Source organism: Rhipicephalus sanguineus, chromosome 7 (genome assembly GCF_013339695.2).
Source record: "Rhipicephalus sanguineus isolate Rsan-2018 chromosome 7, BIME_Rsan_1.4, whole genome shotgun sequence".
Taxonomy (NCBI): domain Eukaryota; kingdom Metazoa; phylum Arthropoda; class Arachnida; order Ixodida; family Ixodidae; genus Rhipicephalus; species Rhipicephalus sanguineus.
In genome coordinates, this window is record NC_051182.1 from 11,969,352 (window position 1) to 11,988,889 (window position 19,538).

Below are 19,538 nucleotides of genomic sequence, written 5' to 3' on the forward strand. Positions count from 1 at the left end.
CAAGCCAAATCCCTTCCCTGCCCTCTTCACTTGACACATACGCATGAACACGTCATGCGCATGCATGGTCACGTGCGCATGACGTGCCCGAGCCAGCCCGAGCACGCGAGCGGCGTTGCACGGCCGCTACCTTTTTTTTTTTTTATGTAGCGGCCATGGGCGTTTTGTCGGCGTTTTCTGTGGTGTACTGCCTGTTTCTGCGGGACGGGCATGAAAGTTGAGACATTTGTACGGGCACGAGAGTGGCGGTATCATGAGCCCGTGCCGCATTAACGTTTACTTGGACGCGGTAGAATAAAGGAGAATAATGAGTGCTCGAACGCGCCAGAACATTATTTTCGTTTCCAGGGCTGGCGTCTGCTCGATGCGCTAACCGCAGGGACACGAACGCATGGGAAAGGGAGGCACATTAGCGCCGCATCTCGCTGCAATTCACGAAAAAAATAGAAATGACGCACACATTCCCTTTGTGTGTCTCATTATTTCTGTCAAGTTTTATTAATCTATTCAAGCAACAAATTACACAATCTACACATGTCGTGTCAAATAATTATCGCAGCGTCACGTGCTATTGTTGGCGACGTCAGAGCACAGTCGTCTACGTAGAGGAGCGACGTCACTGCACTACCATCTACGTAGGGCCATTTTCTCATGTACGTCATCTCCTCATGCTCTAAAGCGCGCTCCCGCGAGAGGAAGGGCAAGCAGCGTTCACCTTGAAATTGGACCCATTTCCGCGGCGCGTAGCGTTGCAAATTTTGGCAGACGTGATCGTGAACGCCCAGTGTATGTATTTCGCTCGTTAGCTCAAAATTGTCAAACCTGGTGAGGGGACCTTTAAAGGCTACAAATAATTCCCCCATATGCTTCCCTGGGCTTCATTGTATGTTGGTTAATTATGTTAATAGTACAGAAAAGTGATTCCGTTTCTCTCCAGAAGACGCGAGAGGTTGAAATTTCCAGTTAAAACAGGCGTAAAAAAGCATTTGAAGGTTGTAGGCTGCTGAATCAGCAGGGCCTCTCATAATGCCGTTTTGATGGTGTCTGATTTCGTGCGCAGGAAGTCGAACCGAAACATCACAAGCTTCATGCAAAAAAATGGAATCTCTCGTTTCGAAAAACTGGAGGAGCACTACATACAAAGGTGGGCTCTTACTTCTTATTTTTTTATTGTGTGATTAGTTTCTGTGCACCATCACTTTCAATTAACGCGTACATTACCTTAAATTTTGAAAGCGATTGCCTATAATTACAGTGTTAGAAAAAGTGAAATTTATGAATCCAGTGAATTTGCATCTATGTAACGCCTCCTGAAAGATCCTAGTACCAGCGAGTTGGTGAAGATTCACATTTCAAGAAAACAATACGGCGCAAACTAAAATAGGGAACCAATAAACAGCATGGGCACTAAGTGCGAACTGCTTTATTCATCAAGGGGAAAAACGCTTTTTCAGGACATCCCTAGATATGATCACAGTGTGCATGTACCATCATAATTGTCACCAGCGCATGATATTCAAACAAACCGTTGAGTGTTACCGAGATAACCCAGTTGCTTTTCTGGCACGGATGAAGGCGGTGTACTAACGCTGCCATCACACATTTTCCTTGATGTAGAACGCCTTCAATATCTCTTAGACGTTATGTCTATCACTCTGCAGATAAACTTCGTTCCACTGAACTAACGATAGTGCTCACACACCTTACAATACGTCGCCATTACTCTGTCAAAGTCATTATTGGCACTGGGCCGGTGCTGCCTGGCTCGAATCGTATAGCACTCATCATTCCGTGCTATCTACTCTTTTCCTCAACTTAACGGGACGCAATAAGCCACCATCGACGCACACGCACTCTGTAAACATGTTTGAATGCTTCGTAGTTGGAAGCGGGAGCCTGTCCTGTTCATTCTGTTCCTTTGTGTCCGCACTTGACTTTGTGCCGAAAACATTTCTTCATATACAATGGGCCCTGACACGCCAATAATAGTACATGTTTACTAGCGAAAAAGACGTGGACGAGAAGCAGGAATACAGGACAACGCTCCTCTTCTCGTCCACGTCTTTTTGCTAGCAAACATATACTATTATTCACGTTACCAACTAGCCCAACTTTCCGCCTTAAATGTATCACTTATCAATAAAATGGGCCCTGTTCTTGCATTCTTTTTATGTGTTAATCCTTCAATCACCTACGTCAAGCTATTAGCCATTTCTACGTTCAAGGCAAGGCTTTACACCTTTTCACTGAAGAACCACTTAGTGACCCCTGAAGTACAGGCGTTGTTCGGACCTTGCTTCGCATCACAAACAACTGCAACGCGTATATGCGGTCTATCCGTACGGATTGTCATCTTGACCGCACCTCCTTCTGTCCTCGTCTTTTTTGTGCGGTCAAGATGTCAAGCAGTAAACTAAACTTAAGTTCTCCTGTATCCGTACGGAACTTTGTCGTCAGGAGCGATTCTATCAAGAATGTATCAGAGTGCTTTCTGCTTCACTGGTCGTCGGAGACAACAGTGAGTGTGTGTTTCGAGCTCTCATGAGGAAGGCGTCAACGGTGACCGAGTTCCTGTGGACCAAGCAGCTTCCATTGCTCTGCTCATGGAAGAAGTCCAGGAAGAAGCAGGATACGTCTTCTGCAAAGGTGACGTACCATGGACAGTCCTCTACGCCTGACACGGTGGATGTGGCTTTGCGTTCTGGACCGAAGTTTGCACTGTTCTTAATGAGAACACTGTAACCCTTCTGTCCATGGCTCTAAAGGTAGCTTCTCGTGCCAAAGATAATAAATGTGATAGACTTGTGTAGGAAGGTGTTGATTGCCTTAACAGCAAGAGGCTCAGGGCTATGCAAGGCTTGTCGGTGAAGGAAACTATTGAGAGCACGAAGAATAATGAGCCAGCGCTGTTAGTATCTGATAAGGAAGGTGGCTTTTTTGTGTTACCGGTCAGTCTTTATGAGAATAAGGGGCAAGAGGCAGTGTCCAAGAATTTTGTGTCTACACAGACTTCATTGACAGATCTGAAGAAAAGGGCGTTACGGTTGTGTGATTATTCGAACTTTCCCAGCCTCAGGAAGAACCTTGTTGCAGCCAAAAAGAACACCTTAAGTCTGTTCTTTACAGCTAAAACACAGAAAGAAGGCGTGCCGTTGGGGGCTGAATAATGCTACCGTTGTCATGTATTCCTTCTTCTCGTCCACGTCTTTTTCGCTAGTAAACATGTCCTATTATTCACCTTACCAACTTGCCCAACTCTCCGCCCTGACACGCACATACATTAACATTTTCCCACCGAAAATTGTAAGCGAAAATTTATACATTAAGAGCTTTCTATTTCTTGTGAGATGTATTTTGGCATTTTCGGTTACAGATGTTTAGATAAAAATGACAGGCAATCGCACAGGTGTGTTGCAAGAAATATGTTCTGAAACTATAAGCTGTACATCCACGTGCTCGTTATACATAGATGCAGGAAAGATTTCGAGCTTCCAAGAAATGTAAAACGTAAACGTACCATGTACCAGCTGCCCAGCTCACTTGGACCAAGGTTAAAAAAAGAAGAATGCTCTCTAGAAAAGCTCTACCTGATGTTTAGTGGTGGTAGTCGTGTGTACATACAAGATGTATTTATTTCATTACTAAGTACTAATTATTTAATTAACTTTATTTGTACGTTTACGGTTGTGCGTCGCCTCAAAAACCGCAGTATCAAGCATCTTTTTTTGTTCAAATCTGTCTCGTTGTATTTTCCGTGAAAAAACAAAAGCGTGCGAAACACGCCACATATATGAAATAACCGCGCGCTCGCGCGCCGCTACTCCAGCGCTTCCACGCGTTCTTTAGTTGACACACGGCTACGTTCGTTCATCACCGCATTGTACACGGCTTCACGCTCGGTGATGGACGCGTCAGTAGCGTGTTTTGATGCTCATTGGTGAAATAGCGTGAAGCCCTGTAAAATGAACGAACGCAGCCGCGTATCAATCGAAGAACTCTTGGAAGTGCTGGAGTAGCGGCGCGCGAGCGCGGGTCTACTTCATATATGGCGTGTTTTGCGCGCTTTTGTTCTTTCTCTGAAAAAAGCAACCAGCCACATTTCAGCAGGAGAGAGAGAAATGTAATGCGGAAAGGCACGGAGGTTAACCAGAAAACAAATATCTCGTTTGCTGCCCTGCACTGTGGAAGGGGCAAGGGGAGACAGAAAAGAAAGGAAGAGAGGAATGGGATAAGGAGGGAGGAAAGCACAAACACACACAGGAGTGTCACAATTGTTCAACCAGGCGGGACACTCGCAGAAAATTCAACAGCACCTTCGTTGCTTTCTGACGTGAAGCTCGATATTTCCGACATTCCAAGATTATTAAACTGCTCAGCGCAAAAATTTAGACGCGGCAGACATAAAAAAGACGAGGACCTGCCACCAACTAGCCCAATTTCACACTTTATTCCAAGTTTGACTGCTCATAAATCGGCTCGTTATTGAGGCGAGCAAACGCTGCTGAGAGGGATTGTCTCTGAGAGCTGTACGGAGGGCGCCGACCTAAAATATGTTCAATGGTTTCGTCATTGCCGCAGTGGTCACATGCAGCGATGTCTGTCATTCCGATGCGGCATGCAAAGACGTTCGTAAAAGACACCCCATGCCACATGCGGCAGAGAAGGGTCGTCTCGGATCGGGGTAGGCAAGGTGGAATAGTGAGTCGTAGGCACGGATCCAGGCGGTGAAGACGGGTGTGGAGAAAACCGGGCGTGCTCCACATAGACCTTGCGACATCATACGCGAGCGTATTAATCTTTGCTACTGCGTCTCGTCTTGATAGTGGAAAAGGTTCCATCACGCCACTTTCGTGAGCATTCTTAGGTGCATCTTCGGCATGCTCGTTACCGATGATGCCGCAGTGGCCTAGCAACCACTGAAAAGTTACATCATGTCTTTCGTCTAATAGTTGTTGGTACAGTTGTCTTATTTACATCACTAATTGGTCTTGAGGCCTACGGCGTAGAGCGGTCCAAAGACATTTCAGAGCTGGTTTCCAGTCAGTAAAAATGTTCCATTTTTGTGGTGCTTCTTGATCAGTCCTGCGGAGTGCGCTGCGGAGTGCCGCGAGCTCCGCAGCTATCTATGCTGTCTTGTGCCACGCTCAAAACTGGATGATTTCGTCTCTTGCTGGGAAGATCACAGCTCCTGCATATCCTCCAACAGTAGCCAAGCCATCCGTGTAAAGGTTAACATGGTTTTAACAAGAAGGTGCTTTACGCCGGGGTCCAGCACGGCTACACTGACGTAATTCCGTGACGGATATGACGTTGTGAAATATACATCAACAGATGGCAAAGAAAAAAAGAAGAAAAGGTGCCGTTGCTGGGAGTCGAACCTAAGATTCCTCGCTCCGCAGCCCGCGGCGCGAAACCACTCGGCCACAGAGCCTACGTTCTGGAGCTTCCTAACGGCGAGCTATTTATATACACCATTTACCGTTGGGGTATTCAGAGCTCGGTGGCTTCAGCGTGTTCTTGTTATCACTAGCGAGATGGCGAAGAGCATGAATAGGAGGGCGCGCGTTAAAGGTCGTCGCCCCGCGCGTTCCGATGGGAGCACGCTTAGTGTTTCATAGAATAACCTAGAGAGGAAACTGGCGCTGCGATCGTTCAACCACCATGGGAATGATGGGAAGTACAGGCTTCGGATGGGATTTCGTTAGCAAGCGAACTGTCTACAGATCTTTTCCTACAGTTTCAGTTTCGTTCTTTGCGAGGCGTGGGCTGTGGGGTGCGTCGCAAAGCACTCAAGCAGTGCCTTTGTTGCTAAAGAGGCTGACGACCGCTAGGTTTCTTGGTTTGCTGCCACGTTGCAGCTTTAAAGGTTGTATTGGATAGTTTTAGCAAAGCGTCGTGCACTCACCGCTGCGCATATATGTAGGGTCCCATGCCAGTGCAGGAGATTGCATAGAGTTCACGTTCTGTGATAAGCGCTACATGTCAAAACTCTTTCAAATCAACTGCAAAACGACGGTGAAGCTAAGTAGACGCACCGTCACACTCCTTTGACTTCACTTCACAACAAAACGAGAGATGCGTTGGGGGCAGATCACTTGGAGAGACGAACCTGGCATCGCAGCAGATGATGCGTTAAGTGTTTCTCACTCAATACGGTACTGTTATTTCCAAAAATAGACAATGCGTACTTTCGAGGGAAAAACAAGCGTGTTTGTTTTCAAGTTTTGTAAAAAAATATTTCATTATTTGGTGACGCCAAATCTGGAACACAATTGCAGAGCAATGCATACCTTGGAATAACAGAGAGCTAGGCTAGTTCAGCGATATTAAAAGGGCGAAGGACGCGTACTTCGAGGAACTTTTTTATCGGCTGCGCAATCAACAAAAAAAAATGTGGGAAGCAGTTAACAACCTAGCAGGAAGATCAAAAAGTGACCAATCCAACACTGCCCTGACGACAGCAGAAAACATAAAATTAGTTGACGATATGAACAGACATTTTATAAAAGCGGGGGCTTATCCACGTGGTGCAGAAAGCAGTAGAAATGATAATGAAGTCATAACCGAGGCAGTGAAACTATTTTCTTGAGACCAACAGATCCCAACGAAGTAGTAGCAGTAATAAAAAAGCTAAAACGAAATGTAGCTGCGGGTATAGACGAAATCACTTCGAATGCAGTAATACATGTCGCGCATGAGATTAGCGAAGTGCTAGCATATATACTAAATTTAACATTAACTGATGGAATTTTCCCCGAAGAATTGAAAATAGCCCGAGTTACACCAATACACAAAGGGGGAGATAATGGACAATTTAGTAATTACAGACCAATATCTATCTTAACTGTGTTCTCAAAAATTTCGAAGATATAATTTACGTCAGATTAGTTACATTCTTTAACGCACGCAGAGTAATTACAAAGAGTCAGTATGGCTTCCAAAAAAATAAATCCACTGAACAAGCACTTTTATATATCAAGATAAAATTATAACCAATATTGAAGACAAAAACTATACGCTTGGTCTATTTTTAGACCTAAAGAAGGCATTTGATTCTATAGATCACAAAATCTTGTTACAGAAATTAGAGAAGTACGGAATAAGGGGTGTTGCAAGTCGGTTGCTGGTAAGCTACTTAAATAACCGTCAACAGTTCGTACGTATGCAGGATGTTTCGTCTAGTTATTTAACGCTAGAACGAGGCGTCCCTCAGGGCTCCAAGCTAGGTCCGCTATTATTCATAATTTTCGTAAACGATATAGTTAATATACCTGATTCACCAGAACTAATAATGTATGCTGACGACACCAATCTATTTTTTAAATCACGGGACCTGAATGAATTAGAACACAATGTGAATCACTACCTTGTATCACTGGCTTGCTGGATGAATCAAAATAAATTGCAATTAAACGCCGAAAAAACAAAATACATTATTTTCAGGTCGCGCAATACACCCATCGATAAGGAAATAACCATCACTTATGCAGGAATGAAACTGCAGCAAGTGACAAACCAGAAGTTTCTTGGAGTGACGTTTAATGAAGAGTTAAGCTGGAACGCGCATATTAGCCAACTATGTGTAGACCTATCAAAAAGTATTGGTATTATGTACAGAATTTCTAAACTGATTCCCCTATGGCTGAAACAACAGCTATACAATTGCCTTTTTTATTCTAAGTTGTGCTATGGAGCTCTGGTGTGGGAACAACTACCCAAACTAACTACAAGAACTTGTTCTTCTACAAAAAGAGTTCTCCGCCTCTACTGTAAACACCAAGGAAATTACGCAAACTTGAGGACAGCACCTTTATTTGAAAGATATCATATGCTTCGTGCTGATCAAGTCTATTATATGAAAATATTATAAATGATATACAGAAAAAAATTGTATGAGCCCAACGAAGGAGCTAGACTACACACTTATCCTATACGCCAAAACCTACGCCGTCCACAACGAACGCGAACAAATTATGGTAAACTAACTTTTACCTATCAAACAACTTGCATATTAAACAAATTAGAACATAAGCTTAATTTTGATTGTACAGAAAAATCATTCAAGGTACAAGTTAAAGAAGTGCTAATGCAGGAAAACATACTGTTTGATGGATCATAAAAAAAATACTGATGCTAGCAATGATAGTAGTTAGGAGTTGGAACTTTTTGTACTGCATGTATTGTATAAACTATAAAAACGTTATGTATCACATGCCTCTAATGTTATAGTCTAATTCTTTCCTGAGGGATTATGTTATGTACAAGATTTGTATAGTCAGACAGATTCAATGTAACATGGCATTTTTTTGTCAGCTATTTCTTTTTTCTCTCTATTGTTTCTTTTCTTCATGATGGTCTGGATGCCGCGAAAGCTGTATTTTTTATTTGTTTTTTTTATTTTGCTGTACGAACTGTGTACAAGGGTGTTGGGTCCTCTGTCAGGCTATATGCCTTTAGCCCCAACATCCTTTTGTTTCTTGTTCCTTGTACAAGAACACAATAAAACAAATTTTGAAATTGAATTGAAAAAAAAGATTCCTCGCTCCGCAGCCCGCGGCGCGAAACCACTCGGCCACAGAGCCTACGTTCTGGAGCTTCCTAACGGCGAGCTATTTATATACACCATTTGCCGTTGGAGTATTCAGAGCTCGGTGGCTTCAGCGTGTTCTTGTTATCACTAGCGAGATGGCGCGAAGAGCATGAATAAGAGGGCGCGCGTTAAAGGTCGTCGCCTCGCGCGTTCCGATGGGAGCACGCTTAGTGTTTCATAGAATAACCTAGAGAGGAAACTGGCGCTGCGATCGTTCAACCACCATGGGAATGATGGGAAGTACAGGCTTCGGATGCGATTTCGTTAGCAAGCGAACTGTCTACAGATCTTTTTCTACAGTTTCAGTTTCGTTCTTTGCGAGGCGTGGGCAGTGGGGTGCGTCGCAAAGCACTCAAGCAGTGCCTTTGTTGCTAAAGAGGCTGACGACCGCTAGGTTTCTTGGTTTGCTGCCACGTTGCAGCTTTAAAGGTTGTATTGGATAGTTTTAGCAAAGCGTCGTGCACTCACCGCTGCGCATATATGTAGGGTCCCATGCCAGTGCAGGAGATTGCATAGAGTTCACGTTTTGTGATAAGCGCTACATGTCAAAACTCTTTCAAATCAACTGCAAAACGACGGCGAAGCTAAGTAGACGCACCGTCACACTCCTTTGACTTCACTTCACAACAAAACGAGAGATGCGTTGGGGGCAGATCACTTGGAGAGACGAAGCTGGCATCGCAGCAGATGATGCGTTAAGTGTTTCTCACTCAATACGGTACTGTTATTTCCAAAAATAGACAATGCGTACTTTCGAGGGAAAAACAAGCGTGTTTGTTTTCAAGTTTTGTAAAAAAATATTTCATTATTTGGTGACGCCAAATCTGGAACACAATTGCAGAGCAATGCATACCTTGGAATAACAGAGAGCTAGGCTAGTTGGTAAGTATTCATTCTAAAAATTCATTCTTTTTAGAATGAATACTTACCAACTAGCTCAGCTCTCCGTTATTCTAAGCTTCATTTCTAGTACTCTGAACCATTTTCCGTGTTCTCCTACTTATCTGAACAATCCTGCCTCTTTGGATTCTTTAATTGCTATGTGCGTGGCCCGTGCTAGGACTTTTTCATGGTTTTCTAAGAACAGAATTTGCCCAGTTGAAGTTCAACTTTCGTGCGGCTTTCCACAACCGTCTACCGTACATGCATGGAGGATATGTGCCATTTTGACCGCGGAATATTGGCGTCAAGTCAGATTTTACCAAGAGTGCCTCAAGGTCCGTTGCTGTACCCCGCGTGACGATCGCCGCCAGAAACAGCTATACGCCGACTGGATTAGCGTAGCTAACCAGCATGCGGAATACATATGGAGAGTAAAACTTCGAGAACGTCAACCATGTAAGAGGAAGGTTTTTTCTACTGTTTCACCGCAAAAAACCTTGCTAGTCCTTGGAGGAGATGCCTTAGAAGATAGCCACTGTAAAATCCTAGCCTTAGGTCCTAAATACTGTTTTAAGCCGAACCTAAAACCAATAGACGTTTTAAGTTTGCCGCGTACAATCACTAGACTAGTTTCTGAAGAAGAGCGCTCCCACTGCATTTCGGACTGCGTTGCTAGTATCAAGGGATCTAATATGCATCTCAAGTGTCCTGATCTTATCCGGCCTTTGGTTAATTATTGCGTGGAGCAGAAACTCAGGCCAGTAATTTGCGATAAGGAAGGGTATTTTGTAATTATGGCGGACAGTTTGTTCTCCGAAAAAGGATTAACAGCCATAACTAAGAATTTTTTCGACGGTAAAACTTAAACCGGTAAACGGTAAAGTAGTTAGGCAACGTGCTGTCGCCCTTTTGTTAAGACATAATCTTAAAGGAATAGCTGGTAATGTCAAGAAGGCTAAATCATTTACTTTAGAATTGTTTTTTTCAGCGAAAACAGGTAAGAGCGAGATTCAATTTCGAGCCGTTGTTTCAGAGAAAGGCACCTGGCAAGTCGCTGTATCTAGTTATTTGCAGAACTGCTTAACTTCGTTGAGTTTTCCAGACGCTTTTCTTATGCGTAATTCTCAGGCGCTAGTTCAGTTCCTCTCAGAGGAGAACCGCCGTTGTTGTAAAGCTTTTAGTACGGATATTGAAGACCTTTATTACTCCATGCCGCATGAGGACTTCTAAAAATGTGTTAATGAATGTATTAACGTACAAGGGCACGAGATGGTTTTCACCGATAAATGTGGTGTTTCTACCGGGGCTTTTGTAGAAATTCTTTCCATGTATATAAAGTCGATGCTGGTAGGTTGGAAGGAAGGCGTTTATGTGCAGAAATCAGGGATTTGTATTGGTTCTAAGGTTGCTCCGGTTCTTAGTGATTTATACCTTAGCAAGATTGACCAACTTTTGGAAGGTGCCTTAGGTAATCCTGTCATTAAGGTTTTTCGTTATGTGGACGATTACTTGATTTTTTGTAGTGGTGAAGGCTTTGAAAACGTGGTAACCTCAGTGAGCGAAAAATTTCAGTTAAATGGAGGAGGGCTGAACTTTACTAAAGAGTTGCCTCAGAATAATGGAATACAATTTCTAGACATTTCCTTAACGTTTCAGAAGAACCACGTGTGCTCGCAGTATGCTCCTAGATCTTCAAAACCGCTATTAAATTTTTCGTCGAAGCACTCGAAGGGTGTAAAAAGCGGTATCACCACGTTTTGCCTTAAGTCTGGCCTCACCAAGTCGTGTGAACACAAAATGAGTGATGGCTTTAACGCACAGCTTACGCGTCTTTTAGATGTAGGTTATCCCTGTGATGCAGTGGCCACTGTCGCTGAGCATTTAAAGAAATCCATTATGTTAAGTCCGAGCGTGGTCGCAGAAAGCGATCGGCAGAAACATGTCGTAGGTACACCGTACATTCATTGCGTATCTCACAGGCTAAAGAAAGTAGGAAGTAGGTACGTCGGTAATCTTATTTTCACGGCTGCCAATAAGCTAGGTGAGATATGTGTCGCTGGGCAGAGGAAGAATGAGCGAGTCAAAGACAAGAAGCGAACCGATATTTCTTTCGTGAAACACACAAACAAATTCACTGATTGCCGTACTACTGTGGTGTATAAGGTTCCTTTACTACGAAAAACTGCGCAAAATAAACAGGGACAAGTGAGACACACGCACAAGCGCAGACTAGCAACTGGAAGTTTATTGAAGAAAGCACAAAAATATAAGTAACAAGAAAAACCACGTGAACGATTAGAGGTTGGCGGTTAGATAGTCTATCTCTAGTTTGTGTAACGTAAGCGAAGGCCTTGCAACGCACATGCTGCCATACTTGTGGATGTAGAATGCCTCAGCCACTTCTCGCGCTGTCTTATCTTTATGCCTTGACAACAACTTTGTTTCCTGCAACAACGGGTGACATTTGCAAACTTTTCAATGCAAGCACAAATTTGATGAAGGCTGAGCTTTCAGCGAAGCCCTGTGATCCATTAGACGATTGTTCACACACATCCCGGTTTGCCCGATATAGCATTTTCCGCAAGACAAGGGGATGAGATAGACAACACCCTTGCCGCATGCAACTAACGCCTCCCGATGATTAACTTCACATTCATTCCACTTGTTTCCTTTGCCTTCGACTTTCCTATCCACTGCTGCGCAGACTCGGCCCAACTTGTTCCTAGAAGAAAAAACCACCTTAACACCATACCGGTTTCCCACCTTTTTCATACGGTGGGAGAAAGCATGAAGATACGGGATGCAGGCGATGGGCATATCTTTATCAGTGGCCACCCTGTCGCCACCGCCCTTTCCTCCAGGAAGGCCCCCACAGAAACGCCACAGTCATTCTGGAACCTTAGCTCGTCGTTGTCCTGTTGTATGCAGTCTCTCACACTTTTCATCAGGGTGTCATGCTCCAACGGGTAGAAAAGGTCCTCCACATCTATACTGAACACTGACACAGGCCTGGGGGGTGCTCTCCTCAGGAACTGAACAACTTCATCTGAGTTCTTAAGGCGGAAGGGATCCCGAATGCACAGAGACGAGAGGTGCTTTTGCAGGAAGCCAGATACCAAACACTGCCAAGTTCCGCGCTCGGAAACAATTACCCTAAACGGGTGGCTCTCTTTATGGGTTTTTACAGTGAAGAAAAGGCTCAGCAAATTTCCTTTCTCACCTCTTACATCCGCACACAGCCTGTCAAGCTTCAGCTGCTGAGCCTTTTCTTCACTGTAAAAACCCATAAAGAGGGTCACCCGTTTAGGGTAATTGTTTCCGAGCGCGGAACTTGGCAGTGTTTGGTATCTGGCTTCCTGCAAAAGCACCTCTCGTCTCTGTGCATTCGGGATCCCTTCCGCCTTAAGAACTCAGATGAAGTTGTTCAGTTCCTGAGGACAGCACCCCCCGGGCCTGTGTCAGTGTTCAGTATAGATGTGGAGGACCTTTTCTACTCGTTGGAGCATGGCACCCTGATGAAAAGTGTGAGAGACTGCATACAACAGGACAACGACGAGCTAAGGTTCCAGAATGACTGTGGCGTTTCTGTGGGGGCCTTCCTGGAGCTGTTGTCGGTATATTTACGCTCCACTCTGGTTGAATGGAAAGGTGGAGTGTACGGGCAGAAATCGGGAGTTTGTATCGGTTCCCGTGTTGCGCCTATACTGAGTGAAGTGTACCTAGGTAGGATTGATTGTGACCTCGAAGTGGCCTTGGGATGTGTAGCACTTAAGACTATGCGTTACGTCGATGATTTTCTTGTTTTTGTTGAAAAGAACAATTGCGTGAATGCTAGAGTCAATGTGCTGAAAATGTTCAAGAAGAAGGGCCGGGGCTTGAAATTTACTTTTGAGGTCCCAAAAGACGATTGTATCCAATTTTTGGACTTGAAAATCAGATTGGGCAGGAGCACACGTGTTGGTTGTATTCGCCTCGGTCGGTTAAGCCCATTCTCGATTTCCGTTCTTCCCACTCCAAGTTAGTAAAGAACGGTATAGCCGCATCGTGCTTAGACTCTGCATTGCGCAAGTCGTGCCCGCATCAAATGTCGGTGGCTTTCGATAACCAGATCAAAAGACTTAAGTTATCAAACTTTCCTGAAGGAAACTTAGCCTGTATAAGTGAAAGATTATTGGATAAATTCAAACAGGAAGGAAAGGGCGGTGGCGACAGGGTGGCCACTGATAAAGATATGCCCATCGCCTGCATCCCGTATCTTCATGCTTTCTCCCACCGTATGAAAAAGGTGGGAAACCGGTATGGTGTTAAGGTGGTTTTTTTCTTCTAGGAACAAGTTGGGCCGAGTCTGCGCAGCAGTGGATAGGAAAGTCGAAGGCAAAGGAAAGAAGTGGAATGAATGTGAAGTTAATCATCGGGAGGCGTTAGTTGCATGCGGCAAGGGTGTTGTCTATCACATCCCCTTGTCTTGCGGAAAATGCTATATCGGGAAACCGGGAGGTGCGTGAACAATCGTCTAGTGGATCACAGGGCTTCGCTGAAAGCTCAGCCTTCATCAAATTTGTGCTTGCATTGCAAAGTTTGCAAATGTCACCCGTTGTTGCAGGAAACAAAGGTGTTGTCAAGGCATAAAGATAGGACAGCGCGAGAAGTGGCTGAGGCATTCTACATCCACAAGTATGGCAGCATGTGCGTTGCAAGGCCTTCGCTTACGTTAAACAAACTAGAAACTAGAGATAGACTATCTAACCGCCAACCTCTAATCGTTCACGTGGTTTTTCTTGTTACTTATATTTTTGTGCTTCCTTCAATAAACTTCCAGTTGCTAGTCTGCGCTTGTGCGTGTGTCTCACTTGTCCCTGTTTATTTTGCGCAGTTTTTCGTAGTAATGGAGTACCAACTCGCCCAACACTCAGTCCTTTTAAAAAATTTATAAGGTTCATTTCAGCTGCGGCCGCTTCTGCGCAGGGCAGACGGGCTGCTGCATTAACCAGAGATTAATAGAACATAAAAGATCACTAACCGAAGGCTCACCTTCTAATCTATCGTTACATTGTCCAGATTGTAAGTGCACGCCAAAATTCAATGAATGCGCAGTTTTGTACCGACATAGGAATGAAGAAATGCGTCTGATGATTGAGGCATGACATATCGAGAACAGTGGTAGCGCATGCGTGAGCCAACCGTCGATTAACTTGCATAAAGATGAAATCAAATGCCTTAACAGTTATCTTTCGCGTAGGCTCCCACGCGTGCCGGATTGATAGGTTCACCCATTGCATGGGCATGCGCAGATAAGTTTTCGTGCCTTCTTCCTTTTCCCCCGTTGCATCTATTCAGTTGTTAGTCGGCGTTTGTGGTGTCCTGACTTCTTTCTTGCGTCCATGCTTGCACGCCCTGTCTTTTTAGAATGCATATCCTGGTAGTTGAATTTGTCCAGGTTTCACTTCCATCTCACGGTTAGGCAAACGTTTTGTAATAAGTCTTACGTACAAAAGCAAGAAGCAAGTTTTAATTGGAAATAATATCACATCGCTTTCTTTTACACTGGGCAAACAAGCTTCGCCAATCTCAAGAACCTAATCCATCCGAAGCAGATCTGAAGCCTGTACTTTCCGTCATTCCTATGGTGGTTGAAGCGCCGCTCAAGGAGCACGCATAGACCTAGCGCCATATTCCCCTCTAGGTATTATTGTAAGAGACTCTATGGGAGCGCGTCTCTACAGGGGGTGTCTCCCGTGCGCGCGCGCTTATCTCGTGATCGAGGCGGTTTGTGCGTCTTGTGCTTTCACCGGACGTTTCTGTTGACGTTACAGAGAGCACGAAGGTCACTTCACTCGCTGCAGCGACCGCTTTTCTTAAAGGAGCGCGTTGCTCACACACAAAGAAGTAACAATTGTGACAGTTGTTCGCGCTCGTCCTATGTATGTTCCTTTCGTGCGTCCTTTCTGCTCGATAGCGCGCTGCAAGTTTCGAGCTGCTTGCCTTTCTTCGCGTGACATTAAAATTTGTTGCTAGAACATTTATTCCTTCGTCCCTGTGGCGAAACAGTGCACAATAAACGCTCAACTACCCCTGTGAAGACACGTTTCACTTTCGTGTGATAACAACTTCTATAAAAGGGGGATCAGCCATGTTTTTTGTATTCTTCGTGCAGCATCAATAGTCAGCTGCTTGAAAGCTGGCGACGAGAGCTCCGCCTTCTTGCAAATCCCCGGCACTTTCAAGGGTAGTTTTGGTCGGTCCCAGCACCAAGGGGGCGTCAGGATCAGTTCCGGAGGCGAGTAGACTGTAGGAGGGCACTCTCGGTAAGTCAATATTCTCTTATAGATGGAGGCACTCAGTGGATCTTCTGGAAGCGAAGCGAGGTGGTGGGCAGGGGCGCGAGCAAAGTGCCTAATATGAGCTCTAAGCACTTCCAGAGTAAAGTGCATTGTGGCCGGATGACATTTGGCAATGGCGATGGCTTCCGCTGTTGATGTACAGCGCGGTAATTCAAGACAGACTCTGAGTCCTGCCCCTGGGCGTTTTTGATTGTGCGTATACTACTTTTGCAAGCGTTCGTCAGAAGCGGCAAGGTGTAGCGCAGGTACCCTAGAAACAGGGTTTTTTATAATTGCAACATCGCGTGCACTGACGTGCCCTACGTTTTTCCTCCGAGGAATTCGAAAAGTTGTGCGATGGTCGTTAGCCGCTTCTTTAGAGTGGCCACATGAGGATTCCAGCAGACATTTCGATCGATCGTGACCCCCAAGAACTTGTACGTCCTGGCGTAGCAGACATGTCTCAATCGATGGTGATAGAATATGACGTCATTGCCTTCCGCGTGAACGCCACCAGCGCCGATTTATCAGAAGAAATCTCGAGGCCTTGTTCTCAAAGGCACGCCGATACTGAATTCGCTGCTCTCTGGAGCCTCGCACGTACGTGAGGACGTGTTACACCTGACGTCCGGGCACAAATATCATCTGCAAAGAGAGATATCTGCATGGAACGTGGTATGCGTTCTGCGGGACCTATCAGAACCACGCTGAATAGTGTGGGGCTCAACAAACAACATTGAGGAGCACTACGGTGTGTGCAATGCTCAGAAGTCGGCTCATCATCAGTTTGCAGTGACCTCATTGTATGTAGCTCAGATGCAGCGGTACACTCGCCCACCCAAAGCAACCAACTCAACGGCGTCAAATATGGCTTCGTGAGAAACATTGTCATAAGCTCCTTTGACATCTAAAAATAGTGTGACAGATAGGGCTCTTTCGCTCATTTTCTGGTGTTGTACGTACGTCACCAGCTCAATGACGTTGTACATGGAGCTACGAAGACGACGAAAACCGGCCATGGCATCTGGAAATGCTCAATAGCGTTCTAGGAACCACTCGAGTCTGGCAAGGATCATTCGCTTCATCGGCTTCCCTACACAACTAGACAGCGCTATTAGCCGGTAGGACGTCAGCTCTAGAGGGCAAAGACTTTAAGCAGAAAACGTTGTTCGGGAATAATGCGTAGGCCTCGCACGGTTCGCCATATTTGAGAAAGCGGTTTGCGAGGGTCCAGAGACTCGTAAAACTTCGCCCACTGTTGAAACTTCAGTTTATCCATACGACGCTCGATCTTCTTTTGCATGCGCCTAGCTATGTGTAGATCTTGAATGGACTTTTTGCGTCGATGTCGGCGCTGCGCACGCCGACGAATCGCACGGAGTCGCACCAACTCCACGTCCATTTGTGAGGGCCTTCAAGAACATGTCAGCGTGCGCATCGCACTCTGTGCTGCGTCCTTAATTGCTTGCTCAATGCCAGAGGATAAGCTTTTTTCACAAGCGTCTTCAATGCAGGTTGTGAATGCTGTTGGTTGTGCCCAACTATAAACAAGTGATTATATAACACATATGCGGCTCCTCAACATGTATGTGTGCGTATCAAATTTATACAAACCTTTCGCGTCATTTCGTAACGTTTCGCTCAGTAAAATAAGTTACGCCACAGTCAGCTTCCCGCCGGATGCTTTGCAAAACATCGACTCCCACGGTACGTGAGACCTGTCGAATGTTCTGTTTTTTATGCTGTTGTCAAAAGCTGTTTCTTTTACTTACGGGGCTCTCGGTTAAAATTTTTTCTGGAGTTCCGTTCACCATATGCGCAGAGTCTCTAGCCCACAAAAAATATTTGTCCTGAATGGTGGGGTAGTTTGTTTCCACCTTGCTAAAATAGTTCGTTGACGGCCTGTTTAGTCTAGATGGCATTTGCTTCCTTATGGGTTTCGATGTTAAGGCTTGGTGATTGCGCATGCGTCTTTCTAGGTTTATTTTTAATGCAAGTGTTTCATGGTCCTTACTCTCGGACGTTTTATATCTCCTTAGAGCGGTACGACGCTGATTCAGCGTTGGTGCGCGGCCATGACGTGGCTTTTTGGCGAGGTGATGGCACTTTTGTTTTTGGATGGATGATTGACAAATGTTATCGCTCTTGTTGGTTGTTGTTATATATTTCTCATGTTTGCTCAATAAACCTCAGTGGAAAGTTCCGCGCCTGTCCTGTGTGCCTCGCGTCTATGTTTCATAGCGCTCGTTTTTTCCGCAACGAGATTTTCTAGTGCCCTTTTGGAAAATCTACCTTTGAAAAGTGTTTTTGTCACATTCCCGAGCATTTTGTCTATTCGGGGTATTGGTTCGCTCTCATCGCTTAGTATTTTGGCCATTTGTCGTAAATTGACACATATTTGGATTGTATTACCTTGCTTTTTCACCCCAAAGATTGGTGCCGAATATTGTGACACCGATTTTTCTATAATGCCTTGTTCCACCATGTCATCAAACTCCCTATCAATCGCCTTCTGAACTGCAAAAATTATTACATATTGTTGCACCTGAATCGCCTGTGTCGCCTTATTTGTTTGTTGTTTCGCTTGTGTCTTCAATTGTAAATGCAATACTTCAAGCTTAGTTCGGCCTTGCTGATTAGAAAATATATCTTTAAAATATTCAATGAGCCTGCTTAGCGATTTCACTTGTGCAGGTGTTACTTCCGGAGACCTTTCTACGTCGGTGTAATTCTGTGTCGTCGCTAGCGGCACAAAATGCACAAATGGAATGTCTTCAGTTTCTGAGTCTTTGACTTCCTCCGCTTTTACTCTATAGGTTGCTGATGTTCGCCCGTGAAATACGATCTCTCGATCGTGGTAACGTTTCAGTAGGTGGTTTCGGAAGAAGCGCTTCTTCGCGCCCAGGTCAACTAAATAGTCATCTTCATATTTTTCATTCATTTATCATGAAGGGCCGTTTTCATTCAAGTAATAGTTTTAATTTTTCACCTTTCTTGATCTCGCGCGAGTGGCTCTTTGCGTCGTAGCGAGCATTAGGAAGCTTAGAATAACAGAGAGCTGAGCTAGTTGGTAAGTATTCATTCTAAAAAGACAGGGCTTGCAAACACGGACACATGAAAGAGGTCAGGACACCACAGACGCTACCACGGCGTCTGTGGTGTCCTGACCTCTTTCTTGTGCCCGTGTTTGCACGCCCTGTCTTTATAGAATGAGCATTCTGGCAGTTTTTCGCTGGTTTCAGCTCTTCTTGTGCGGTTTTACAGTTCTCCTCAATGCGATCTGGCAAGTCAAGAACATACTAATATGTAGTTCTTGTTTCCGTGTCTAGTGTGTGTTTCGACCAAACATCTCTCAACACTCTCATAGGACCTTGCACATGTCGGCCGTATAAAAACTCGAAGGAAAATACGCTAAGCTGGCTTGTCGAGCCTAGCGATACGCGAAGACAAGAGGAGCCGATAGCTGCCCCAGTTCTTCGGTTGATCTTGACACATACGGCATAACATTTGTTGCAGCATGCCATTGAATTATTGCACAAGGTCATTGCACATAGGATATGGTGTTGTAGTCTTTCGATGGATCGACAGCAGGCGACCCCTTTCTGCCATTAGCCCTGACATAAATGTAATGCACTGGTCACTCAATATCTTGCGAGGAAATAGAACCCCTGAAAACGTTTGTAATTCCACTTCTGCCACGCTTTTCGATTCTGTGGTCGGCAGAGGGGCGGCGTCAGCAGATCCGG

The 19,538-nt window shown here is 44.9% G+C and overlaps 1 protein-coding gene across 1 annotated transcript in view; it reads left to right on the top strand.

The window, feature by feature from the left end:
* LOC119399292 (beta-hexosaminidase subunit alpha) overlaps positions 1-19,538 on the top strand; it is a 589,231-nt gene that overhangs the window by 376,569 nt on the left and 193,124 nt on the right. Inside the window, exon 7 of the mRNA XM_049417726.1 lies at positions 1,061-1,144. Within this exon, the coding sequence (XP_049273683.1) occupies positions 1,061-1,144 (84 nt within the window). The remainder of the gene's footprint in view (positions 1-1,060; positions 1,145-19,538) is intronic.